The sequence below is a fragment of the Tinamus guttatus genome, unplaced genomic scaffold (genome assembly GCF_059628265.1).
Source record: "Tinamus guttatus ecotype Peru unplaced genomic scaffold, ASM5962826v1 Tinamus_guttatus_pri_ptg000247l, whole genome shotgun sequence".
NCBI classification, from domain to species: Eukaryota; Metazoa; Chordata; class Aves; order Tinamiformes; family Tinamidae; genus Tinamus; species Tinamus guttatus.
The window spans coordinates 6892875-6905959 of record NW_028288781.1 but is presented as its reverse complement, the minus strand read 5'-3'; the positions used below and the strand labels follow the sequence as shown (position 1 = coordinate 6905959).

At 38.4% G+C, this 13085-nt stretch overlaps 1 protein-coding gene across 6 annotated transcripts in view; it reads right to left on the bottom strand.

Annotated features, from left to right (window-relative positions):
• ARFIP1 (ARF interacting protein 1) overlaps positions 1-13085 on the bottom strand; it is a 31636-nt gene that overhangs the window by 4791 nt on the left and 13760 nt on the right. For all 6 annotated transcript variants that reach the window (XM_010217634.2, XM_010217649.2, XM_010217657.2 and 3 more), the window contains 3 exons: positions 10106-10327; positions 6496-6653; positions 3754-3928 (listed from right to left, as the gene is read on the bottom strand). In XM_010217634.2, coding sequence (XP_010215936.1) covers positions 3754-3928; positions 6496-6653; positions 10106-10327 — 555 coding nt within the window. The remainder of the gene's footprint in view (positions 1-3753; positions 3929-6495; positions 6654-10105; positions 10328-13085) is intronic.

Here is a 13085-nt window from a genome sequence, read left to right as displayed (position 1 = left end):
TGTGATGCATTATAAGGCATTTTCATTTTTTTTCCTCTAATGGTAGAAATCTTGAAGCTAAGAACAGGCCACTGCCTTTATAGAGGGAAGAAAAAAACACAACAACTTGTAACTATTTATAAACTACAGCTTTTGATTACAGCACTCCAGACCACAACCAACCTCTGCAGAACTCTGCCAGCTGGGAACAGCACCAACACAGCCCTGTAGCACCAAACACCACTGCACAGCAGAGGCAACAGGAACCCAAAACAAGTTAAAAGCTCAGAATTATATAGTTTCTAAGGATATCCTATTTCCCGATACTTTCATTCCTACTAGAACCCAAGCAACACCATGGCTTTGGATGGCATGTTTGGAGTTCTTCTATAATAAACATAGACAATTCAGTGTTTACTTCCAAGATTAAACATTATAAAGAAAGGAAGGGGGATCCTGGGTACCCTGGTGTTAGAAGCAAGCTTTCAACTGCAGCTCCACTGTAACAATTCTGTGAACTTCCCCAGACAATCCGTGAATCGTTAACATGTGAACCCAGCACAATAGACACAGAGACTGCAACCCTGTGACTTTACCCCCGTCTCAGCCTAGGTAGCTTGTGGCACCATATGACATATAAAGCAAGACAGGCATAAAAGCACATAAGCCAGTTAAACTGGGTTTACAGCTCCTCTGCAGTGAGGGACAGAACACACTTCCCATCTTCTCCCCTCTCCTCATGTGCCATGGACCACCAAATACAGGGCAATGCTTTTGAGAGGGTACACACTTCAGTAGACCTAGTGGACCTAAATTCACTAAAAACATGTAGCATTGCTGATCCTGTTGTGACATTAATTAAACAGATGAGGAAAAAACCAGATTTTTCCTGTTTTTAATATTGGTCAGCCTAGAATTACCTATTTAGAAACACTCATGAACCAACTAATCCAAAAGTATATCCTAAAGTGTTATATTGCATTGCTGTGACAAGATTTCATTACACAATTATGTTTTCAAATACAGAAATGTCTAAGAACAGCTAAGCTTGAGGGTAGACTGTACTATACTCTGTATCAATATATAAGAGTCTAAACCCAAAAGGCTTGCAGGTAGTCATAATTTTCTATTGCAGTTTGTAACATTTTCTTTCTTAAAAAGGCTCTGCTAGGGAAACTCGGAACAAATATTAATTCCCGTCTGGACCCAGCACTATGACAACATGCATCAGTATAGCTGGTGATCAGAGACTGGTAAACTCGAGTATGGACTAATTTGAGTAGTTAAGGCCCAGCTTTGTTTGACACAGCTACCCATACTGTCATTTGCGTTGCATGCAACAAGCCTGCAACAACATGGGCTTTCCAAGACAGCGGCTACAAAGAAGGTCTTGGTAAGTCACTCAGCAAAGCGGTATTTTGTCAATGCAATCTTTATTTTCATCTCCCATTCCTTTAAATGGGCACCACTACACATTTGTTCCTGGGGCTGGACGCACATGCACACTCACACACTAGTTCCTGTTCCATGCAGCATATCTAAGTGAAACGCCCTCCTTGGGCTTACTGCACTACCTTGTTAGTGATACCAGGATGGCCGTTCCCTCAGGAAGGCAGCACTCTCTCTCTGGTTTAAGCACCTCTGTGACCCAAGAACTGAAGTGGCTGGGACCCTGCTAGTCACCCTGCCTTACCCACCGTGCTTTCGCTCCTCCTGCAAGTTATACACACGCTACATTTACCAAGTTTTAATTATGATGAGTCACAGCAAATGCTATGATATACCTTTGATAAAAAGTAGCACTGAGAATATCAAATCTAACTGAAATGAAAATCTAACTCCTATACTTATTGAGCACACAGATAATAATCTTCTAAAATATATAAAAAACCCAACTGCCTTAAGGCCATCGCATACCTTTTGTATGCATCTAAAATTCAAGATGGCAAATAGGAATGCTACTTATTGCTCCCTAAAGTATCTAATAAAAAATAGAAAAGGGTTTTGTGAAGCAAGATGTAAATACGGTTTGACTTCAAGGCCTTTGCATTTGTATAGACAAAAAGCTGACCAGTTTGCAATACAAGAAGCAGAGCAAGTGCTCTCTCTGACTAGTTTATATTTAAGGATCAGAGTTCCAGCACAGATAAATTGGAATGATCCAGCATTATTTCAACATAGGAAACTGTATTAGTAACAAATTATGTATTAGAAGGACAGTTTTTTTTAAAAAAAAAAAAAAAAAAAAAAAAAAAAAAAAAACACACACTAAAGCCCAGAAGCAAAGACTGTAACTATATCTGTTTTCAACCTAACATTTTAAAAAGCAGTTCTTATGATTCATCAGCTTAAAAATAGGTATTGGTATTAGATCGCATTTCACTTCAGGAAAATGACTTAAGATGTATTCTTTCATTTGCGAGTTAATAGGCTAAAAATTCAACAAGAACAATAAATGAACAAGAAAAATAACAGTTTATGAGTTTTATGAATCATCAATTCAATGTGGTAAATGCTATGTGGTCTCAGAGCCCTAGTCCCAGTGCAAATGTCTATATAAAGTAGCAGTGCTCAGCAGTCCTGTTTTCAGTACTTACTATTTGTGAAACCCAAGCACATTGAAAGTACTTTTTTCCCCTCTACTTCCTCCCGCTACCCCTTCTCACTGGTAGAATTATTTCCCCTACTCCATCTTTACTGTAAATTGTTGATGCAACTGACTGATTGTATTATGAATGCAGAATATTTGCTTTTAATTTACTTTATCCCTATGATTTTCCTTTAAAGTAGGAAAGGCTTTCAAGGAAGCATGGTATGCTACTGCTGTTGTTTTGGGGCCAAGACCCTATTCTCTAACAAGCAGTATTACCTAGTCACAGGTCTTACAATATGTCAATTAACTCATGATCAAAGTGTTAATCCACTGGTAGACATGGACAAAACGATAAACTACTCTATAGGAAATTAATATTTTCTGAACATAAAACAGCTACTGAGAAGCATTATAACGATTTCACATACTAAGAATGACCCACATTCATGCCTTGATCAGTTTTTGTAGTTAAGGAAACACAATATAGAAAGACTTATTTAGCAACAAAAGTGCAGCTTAAACATGCATTCTACAGGATAATTATTTTCTTTTTAGCAGACAAAGTAAGAAAAGGGAATCGGTGATAAAGGAGATAGAAAGGTCTAGTTAGGAGGGAAGTGTTTAGAAAACAAACTCTTCCCATTCCAAAACCAACTATAAAAAAGACAGCTCATACAATTATCAGTTACGCAACTGTAGCATTGACTACAGAATGTTGTATCTCTCAATGAAGGTTATTTTATTATTTTGGAGGTTTCATTTTGAAGAAGCATCATTGCTTTCTCACTCACTTCCTTTGTGCATATTATCTGTGGCACTGTTGCCAAACATGCCAATGTTACTCAGTATTGAATCAGCAATTATGACTCAATTAATTGACGATTAAGTGTGATAAACTGCTGCCATGATGCTCTTCCACACTTGAACCCTCCCATATTACCAAGAAACTTACCTCCATTATATGTTTGTCTTTTGCAGCAGCTTGATGGGTGACTTTTGAAATTTCCTGTTCTAAAAGTTTATCCTCCAGTGATACATCAAGAACTCAGAAAAGTTGTCTTTTCTTTGATTTCTCTTTTAAATTTAAATATATTTTAAGATCCAATACATAAACTACTACTATCAAGACAGAAACTAACAATACAAAATTCCTTAGCACAACATCAGAACTTGTAGCTTACCTTATTTTCCTCCAAAAATTTCAATTTGATAGATACGTCATTACGCATTTTGTCATATTTCTCTTTGTGCACTTGAAACAGCTGTTGTGATTGCTCAATCTTTGGCAGAGTGTTTGCATCACGAGGGCCAAGATTCAGCTCTTCTAGGTCTGTCCGATAAGCATCATATTCAATCCTGAGAAGGAAAAAAGGAAAAAAGTCTGAAGAGTTTCTCAAAACAGACCTCATGTGCAGGGCCAGTAACAATTGAAGATGAACAAGAGAGTCACATATGTGGAACAAAAATATAAAACCTTTCTCTTCCCATTCACCAGGAAAAATACCCTTACATAAATTGTTTAAAGCTGCCTCAACAGTTATCCTCCCCTCCTAATCCCATCTCAGCCATGGGCTCCCAATCCTGCTTTATCCTGGCTTCAGAGAGCCAAAGCCTTTCTTTCACCATCTGCGTTTATTAAGTGAGCGAAAGCTGTTTTTTATGCTTGTTGAATCAGCTCAGTAACAAGTTGATGGCAGAGCAAAGCAAGCTCCAAGAGAAGTGTGTCCCCTCGCTGCAGCAGTGCACAACTCCTCACCCACCAATCCCCACTCCAAGGTTCCTGCCACACATCCTAGGCTTCTTGACACACATCCACAGCAATTGCTCTACAGCTGCTCCACAAATAGTTGTGGGATAACCTGGCTACCCTATAAGCAGCAGAAAGATGTGGTGCTTACACTTGATGGCAAGCCTAGCCTAGGCAGGCAGGAAAGCCAGATACTCTAGATCGACACCACCACTGAAGGAGACAAGGAAGAGACAGACACAGGGCAAAGTGTTCCAGCCTAGTAAGCAGTAAGAGAGCACTGCCGCCAAGACACGTATTCTGCCTTGAAGTCAACAAAAAGTATTTGTTAATTAACTCTTATTCTCTCCGCTACCAAAATCACAGAAAATTAGAAACCAAAGAGAAGCAAACACTAAAATATCATGATGTAAGTAATTCTGTCTTTAGACACTGCCAGCAAAAAATGAAATCGAAATTATGTTAATGCCTCTTTCCTGCAGATACCTGACATCATTCTAATTGATCTATATAGCTTTCACATCCTACCATTAAGGGAAAAATAATACAAAAGGCTTCATTGATAAAATAGTACAATCTAATACAGAAGGTTATTTCAAGATAAACCAGTCACATCTGCAGTTCTAAGGAGCAGAGAGGGAAATCAAATTTTCCCCCATTACTAGGAAATAAATCCTCATTTTTATATTTTCTAATACTTAAGTCATTTCCAGTCATGCTCTCAAAAAGATTTGAAAAAAATATTTTTAGTTTCTATCAAAAAACATAGGTAGCATGTGAAAGGGGGAGAAGGGCCTAGGCATGCGGGCAACAAAGACAATATTGCTGAATTCAGCACTTGTACCTTCTACTTGTATAACATACAAGTCTAACAAACTCTGGATCTTTGCCAGATATTAAGCTATTTTTATACTTAAGAAAAAAGGGAAAGGGGGTGAGACAATGAGACAGAAATGCTGCGTTTCCATGCAGCAGCTCATGCTCCTTTGCACTTGGCCAAGCCAAGCACCACACAAGAGGCAGGGATCACTGCAGGGTTGTTGGCAGCCCTGGCCAAAACCTCACTCTTCCTCCCGTACATCTCTGCCATTTGAAAGCAACAGCCTATCACATGCCCTTTCAGCATGCAATAGAAACCAAGTTAAAAAATTAAAAGTAATAAGACAGTAATTTGAATCATACAGTGGAACAAACAAAATGACTAGATAAGTGAGGACCCTTTGTATTCTATTGGCTATATCAAGATGACAAGGTACTTATTTTACTGAAAACAAATAGAAACTAATGAAGGTATTTCAAGAGGGAAGAATGGCGTACTCAGAAGGACTGGCAAGAACTCTTCAGAGATGCACTTTTCATGCAGTCCCAAAGGACTAAGTGGAAAGTGTGTATGGATTTGGCATTTAAGTATTTTGACATTGAAGCAATTGTAATTGCAAGCCAGGTTAATTTTGCCTTTCTATAATATATCAAAATATCAAGACAATAGCTTAAGAGTCACTTGCTTACAAATGAAGCTTTAAAATAGAACAAAGAACACAGGGAGAACTTCACACAAGTCACTTGCATTTTTCAGTCTAAAGAAAAGGAAAAAGTCAACATTTAGAAACTATCCTTTGGGAAAATTATAATGAAATTTGTATCCAGTTAAGCGGGACTGAATACAAGAACAAAGCAGTACCAGAAAGGATCCCAAATCTAAACATCAGCAGGAGGGAACCTGGTTTTGGAACACTTTGCAATATCGTGACTAAAATAATCTTCTCCAGGACACTCAACCCATACAAGATACTATTCAGTCACTAGAAAGTTTATTTTTGGTTCTCCTTGGCACAAACTAGACCTGCAACTTCTACATAAAAACTGAAGTGCAAAAGATTACTTCACTTATTACAATATTTCTAGCTAAAAGGCGCATCTTTGCACTGCTTCTCTAGCAGGCAGGGACAAGAAAGAGAGACAAACCTATAAAGTTAACAAATAAGATCAAGTCTGCAATATAAAATTTACAAAACATTTTTAAAACACATGGAATAAGTTAACTGCAAATCACGATTATTGGAAGTCTGCATTATATTCACAGGGATTTTATTAATCTCTTAGCTATTCAAAAACAAGGAAACAAATGAAAAACTGGTAACTTCATTTCTTGAAGATTAAGACATAGAATAGCTACCTGGCACTTTCATATTGTTTCACAGTCAATAACGTGTCCTCAATTGTTTTATTCACCAGTGTATTCACACTGGCAATAAAAAAGTTAATAGCCCCAAGAAGAGTTTCTCCATTTTTAGCTAGAAGTTTCTGAGTATCTGCATTGTAGCCAAACTCCTCCTATAAACAAAGAAGCAAAGAAAAGAAAACAGAACAAAACTGTAGATGATTTCAAACCATAGCATTCATCAGAAACTATATAAAAAACACATGACAACACAGACGAAGTTTTGTCACTTCTGTATAAGCATGACTGTGATTCAATATATAAAACTTCTCTACAATATTCAGGTCACAGTTTGTGAAAGCCCCTTAGTATCACTAAAACATGGTTTCCAATTTTTATGCTACTGCATTGTTAAATCTTATTTTATAATGTGTTTTAGACTGAACCAAAAACCCTTTAATTTCACTGTAAAATAAGTGCTAATCAAATTTTACATTGTGATTCAACATGGTTTTTACTCAGCATCGCCATGTGGTTGCCCAGATAATGCTCCAATCCCAAAAGAGACATTGTCATATTAAACACAGTAGTAAAACTAAACTCACAAGGGCAAACAGTATTAATGAGTTAGCATGTTCTACTCTTGCTTTCTGCATAAAGAGCAATGCAGAAAACAAACAAACAAGGCATACACCCACACACAATCTGTAATATTTTAAAAGCTTCAAATAACTGAAGAGTAGAGTACTCTAGTGAATAGCAAATAAAACTGGCAAGATAGATCAGCCATAAATTTGCAAAAGCAAAATGATTCCCACTTTTTCCAAGGCACTTCAGTTACATTTGGATATTTGTCCATGCTTTTTTCTTCTTTAAAAAGAAAGTAAGTACTGACCAAGGCTGAAGAGATTTTTCTTAATACATAGATGCCAAATGAGCGTTATTATTTTATGTCATCCATATGACATCTTCACATTCCACAGATGGAGTTTTTACTTAAAAAGTTCCAATTTGTGGTTGTAAAACACACAAGTCGTATCTGGAACTTTGTCTTTTTAGGCTTGCACACTGCCAACAACTGACTCAGAAGTGCCGTATTCTCCCAGTTTCCTTTAATCTGTCGAGAACACAAACACCAAAGCCAAACAATGTTTTTTGTTAATATTAATTACTTCATGAAGTTAAGGTTAGTGGGCCATAGTAAGGGCTAAAGCCTCTAGAAAAAAGAAAAGAGGTACAGAGGAAACAGAAGCAGTTTGAGGGAAAGGAATAAAAAGGAAGAGAACCTGCGTCAACTTTTCATGAGCAAGGCGCTGCTGAAAGACATTCCCGCAACCTCCTTGGTGCTAAGCAGCTGCTTGTGTGACAAGAAGTGGGCAGCCACATCACTATGGATCCTGCTAAAATCCCAACAGTGAGCTACACTGCAGCTGAGTTGGCTCTCTGGGAGAGCCTACTTGCTCTACAGTAACTATATCGTCACCACGGAGCAACACAAGCACTACTGCAGGAGAAAGCGGGAGCACAGAGGGAAAGGCAACAGCAGAAGCAGGAATATCCTTTTCAGCAGCATTTAGCCGTACATTTCCCAGCTACCTCTCCCTCCTGCAGGGAAGACTACGTTAATTTTCCAGCTGGTCCACTGGGGCTGCAGTGATCTGGGTCAAGCACCAGGACTGCAGCAGCTTTCACCCATGTCAACCAGCACTCCCAGTCCATGAGCAGAGCTAGGACACAGAAGCCATCAAAAACTCTCTCCACTGCTCTATATCATGCCTCAAAGAACTGTGGACCTCAAATTCTGTCCACATCCTATGTATGTCTCTTCTGAAAGAGACAGGCAGCCCTCTCTGAATTGAGAGCTTACACTGGGTGTGCACTTTATGTGCAGGTCGAATAAAATGGGAATTCATCTGCCTATAGAGGCACATGAGCCTGGAACCAGGAGTTATCTTCGCATCCAGAAGAGAAACAGCAAGACGTTCACCTAAATAATAACCCTTTAAGATCTCATTTTGTTAACATACATAATTTTTGAGTTTTGTAGCTTTTTCTGATGCTCAATAAGACAAGCTTTCCAGGCATTATCCTATACTTCTGCACAAGTTTTAGAGGCAACAATGCTATCCAAACACTCAAGAACAGACCAAGCAATAGCCAGTAACAGTTCAGATTAAACAAAGAGAAAATACAGAGGAAAGAGACAAACACCAGGCAAGTCTCCAAGAGGCAAAGGTTAGATAAATTTTATTACAGCAGCAGAAACCTTTATTTGATTTTCATGGACAGCCCCATTCAATAATCTACACAAGAGATGAATGACTGAAGCAGATTCCTAGGTGCTGATAGAACCTGGAGAAACAGTATTCCCACTAGCAGTTACAAGCTATTCGTGGAAAAGCATTCCTTAAAACAGGAGAAGGATGCCAGATTTAATCCCAGTTTCAGAAAAAACATCCAGCTTCAGTACATACTTCACAACAGTCAGTAAATCTTACCACAAACTATATGCCCTGTATTTGTGTCAAGAGTATGCCGGTTACTAAAAAACAAACTTCAAGCCCTCTTAGCTGATAATTTAATTGCTCAGCTGCTAGAAGTGCTACATTTTCCACCGATTTCCATCTGTCAGACTGCAATATTAAAGATTTCCATATTCCACTGCAGGAGCTGGAAATCATTCCAACTAGCTAACAGCTAAAAATCAGTCTGTGCAAACACTAGCTCCAGTCCCTCCCAAAAAGCTCACTGGGAATAGGCAACCAGGAAGAGAGAGAAGAATGAAGAGACAGAAATTTAAAATTTAATAACCACAAAATTGATTGGGATTGTTTCCATAACTATGATTTTACAAATCTTTGCCTTCAGTTTTTCCTACCATCCAGTAGCAGCAAGTTACTCTCTTGAAGTACACTACAATCCACGTAGAAGTAAACTAAGTACTATTTTTTCATGCTATATCTAACTTTCATTTTTACAACATATTTTTATCATAATTAACAGCAGAAAGTGCAAGTGTTAAAAACATTTAAAGCAAGAACTAACAACCCAAATGCAGGCATCTAAAGATCGTCTCTCTTGATGACAGCCTTCAAGCAGCATAGAAGTACTGTTTAGTTCTACCAGTTGCAAAGGTCTGATTTATAATGAGAAATTTGATATCGAAGCTCAATGCTTAAGCCTACTACAGAGAAACCTTTTACTCGTATTCAGTATGCAGAAATGAAGTAATGGGCCCTACTCTACTTACTCCCAGGCATATTCCCCACAGGCATCCTGTAATTGTCATGAAGTAATATTCTGGAACACTCCTGATGGCATTTCATTAGATGCAAAAGGAACAGCAAAAATGTGTTCACCATATAAGTGAAAGCTGTATGTCACTTCTTGAGCCCAATCTTTAATTGAAGACAGGCGTTTAGAAACAGTTTACAACTATAATAATTCCAACCATTTCCTATAGTTGGAAGTGAATTACATAAAGAATATTACATGCTCTTTGTGTTAAATTAACTACAATATCCAGAAAAATTAGTGGTTAACTAATATATACCCTGAAAAAGTCAATTAGACATATCTTCACCTCTGCCATCTTATTTATTTTTAAACACTATGCAAGTCTTACATGAAGTTCCAATGATTTCAAACTCAGGTCAGCAAACGCATCTCCTAGTTGCCTTTGGGTATGTACCATCTGGAAGAGTTGTGTGGACAACGTCTGTGCCAGCTTCAAGATATTTTCATATTTTTTTTTGTTATCTCTCAATATGTCTATTTGAGCCTCTAGTTCCAAATCAACTGTTCTGGAGCCACGACCCAGTTTTTCAGAGATGATCTGTCGTGTACACTAAGAGGAAAAAAAAAAAAAAAAAAAACACTCTAAAGATTCAAATACATCCAAGACAGCACAGCATACACCCATTTTCAGCTTCAAGGGACATATAATTACACACAATTCTTTCACAATCGCCCCTCCCAATATAAGTTTGCACAACAAACTGCAAAAACATCACACTCTTTAGAAGTTTATCAGGACTCAGCAAGAACAGTTGGACAAGTCTCAACTCCTACAATATGAATATTCAAGTTAGTAAATGAAGAGCATAACTAATTGTTTCTCAAGTGAAAGAACGCTTACCTGTTTTAAGGGCTGGTGGATCTCACCAAGTCTGAAGAAGCAATTATTTACCCCACTACTTTCAAGTGAGTTGCTGGGAGTATTACAAGTTCTGCACAAAATTATCTACTCTGTAATCTTTAGGGCTTCATCTACTAACCATCCAGTTCCAGAGCTATAACCCATGTTATTTTATGGAGTTTCCAAAAAGAGATCCTAAATGATCCTAACTGAAGTTTTTCAGTTTTTGTTTGTTTGTTTGTTTGGGGGGGGGGGGGGGGGGGCGGGTATGGACAGCATGGGAAGTGTCTTCAGGATGCTTAAAGCCTATTAGTAAGTCTTATGGATAAGTACATAAAGCTGCCTTGCATTTCTCATTGTCTGTTCACCCTTGCATAAAATGGAGCCGATTGCTGCAGAAAGGCTTTGTTTCTTCTGTCACAACTTGACTTCTTAACTGATTCATAGTTCATTAATGTGGTGAACAGCAAAACCTGCTCTTAGGTGTAGGCTGTGGGCACTTTCATCTGGCCAACAGCTCTGACAGCGACTCCAGATGCTCGCACATTCCGGGTATCCGTGACAGTCTCTCTGCCAGAGATTGGAGTCCAACTTAGGTCCCCAGAGGGGCACCTGGGCTGCCCTCCACTGAGGCTCAGGAGAGACCTTCTGTGCAGGAAGATGCAGGAAAAAGCCTTACAGTTTCTCTCCGTAAAGCAGGAATGCAAAGTCAATCTGTGGTCCCACAAGGTGAAAGACAACTAAGTTAAAAAGATGAAGATGTGCTAGTGAAAATAGAATTTACATTAATTTAACTGTCAAGGTAGCAACTGCTCTGAAGAGATTGAACCTAGGTGCAAATTTTCAATTTTAACAGCTGAAGTGAAATCAAACCCCATTTTAAAAATCACATCTTCGAAACATATTACAGCAGCAGTAGATTTTTCCAGAGTGGTATTGAATAATTAAAGGAATTTGGCTTTATTCAGTCCTGACATATCCAAAGGAGATGTATTTCTTTTAACCAGTTAAATTTAGAAAGGACACAAAATTCTAACTGACAAAAATAAAAGCAACCCTGAAAAGTGAGAAAAACAGTTAGAGAGAACACATAAGCTTTGTTAAATTATACCTAAATACAAAATGTACCTAAAACCAAAGTTGAACACACCATGTTTGTATGAAAACAATTGAGAAAGAACCAGAAAGAATGAAAATAGACAAGTGCAGCTTCTAAGTGTACTAGTATAGATGCACAAGTTGCTATGCAAAGACTAAGCAAAAGGCTCTTGCCACTGGATTACATAAAACTGGAGGAAGGGCAATTCCTTTTGGAGGAAACTCACGGTTACTAGAAGAAGACACAGGAGAAAGTAAAGAGGCACAACAGTTGCAAAAGCAACAGAATAAGATCAAGATATGACTTCAGGGAGGAAGTTAAAAACAGTCCATTAAATTCATGGTTTGGTTAGAGGGAAGACCAGATTTAATCCCCTGTAATTTTCAACTGGACCTAGCAGCTTGAAAGAGTAATATGAAGTAAAGAGGGAGAAAAAGCAGTGGTGTCTCACAGAAACAGATACAGGACAAGAGGACAGAAATGCACAAAACGTTCCAACACTTACTTGGCCACCTATTTATAGATGGGTATAATTTCTGAATGCAAAAGTCTAAGTATTAAGAAGTGATGCCTCCAAAAGTTGGAAGAGCTGGCTGGCATCAATGAGAATACCTGAAACTAGAAAGCTAGAAGACAAAATAGTTGACAAGAATACTCAAATCCCTAGAGCTTCAACCTGACAAAACCCAAAGGGACATAGGTCATCTCACCTTCAGACAATTTCAGGCCGCACGCCAATGAGAAAAAGGTTCATGGACAAGAAATAGCTCTTTTGATAAACCCCATTTAAGAACAGCCATTTCACAGGGCAAACAGTGATTCTAAATGGTTTACAGTGAATAGCCTGGAGAAAAGGAATAGGCAAGGACAGATCTGTCCTGTCTCATTGTTTAAGGACATATATTTGATGGCACTGCAGCCATGTAATGGTGCAAGACTTGTTCTTCACTTCATTTCCCCTGTAGAGCCAGTGCCCAAGAACAAAATGGCACTTTTCCTTGCACATCAGCTGAGGAAGATGTACACCCCTCAGGCTCTTACTAGCCACAAGATGAGGCTGCACATGAGTCACTTGCTAACAAACAATACCTCCATCATTACCAAAACTCACAGGGGCAACAGGAACTTTTGGAGGAGCAAAAATTACCTTGCACAAAAAAATTGTTTAGTGTGCAAATTCATGATGCTGACTGACTGGACCATAGTCCGGAAGAGCTTGGAAGAGCAGCTGACAGACTTTTGCAGCTGCTACAATATTTAGATCACATGAAAAGAAGATATTCTACAAGCAATTTACTTAGACAAAAAGATGCAAGCTCCTTCTGATCCTATCACAAAGGGCAGCATGAACATTTACGAGCGTGCAAA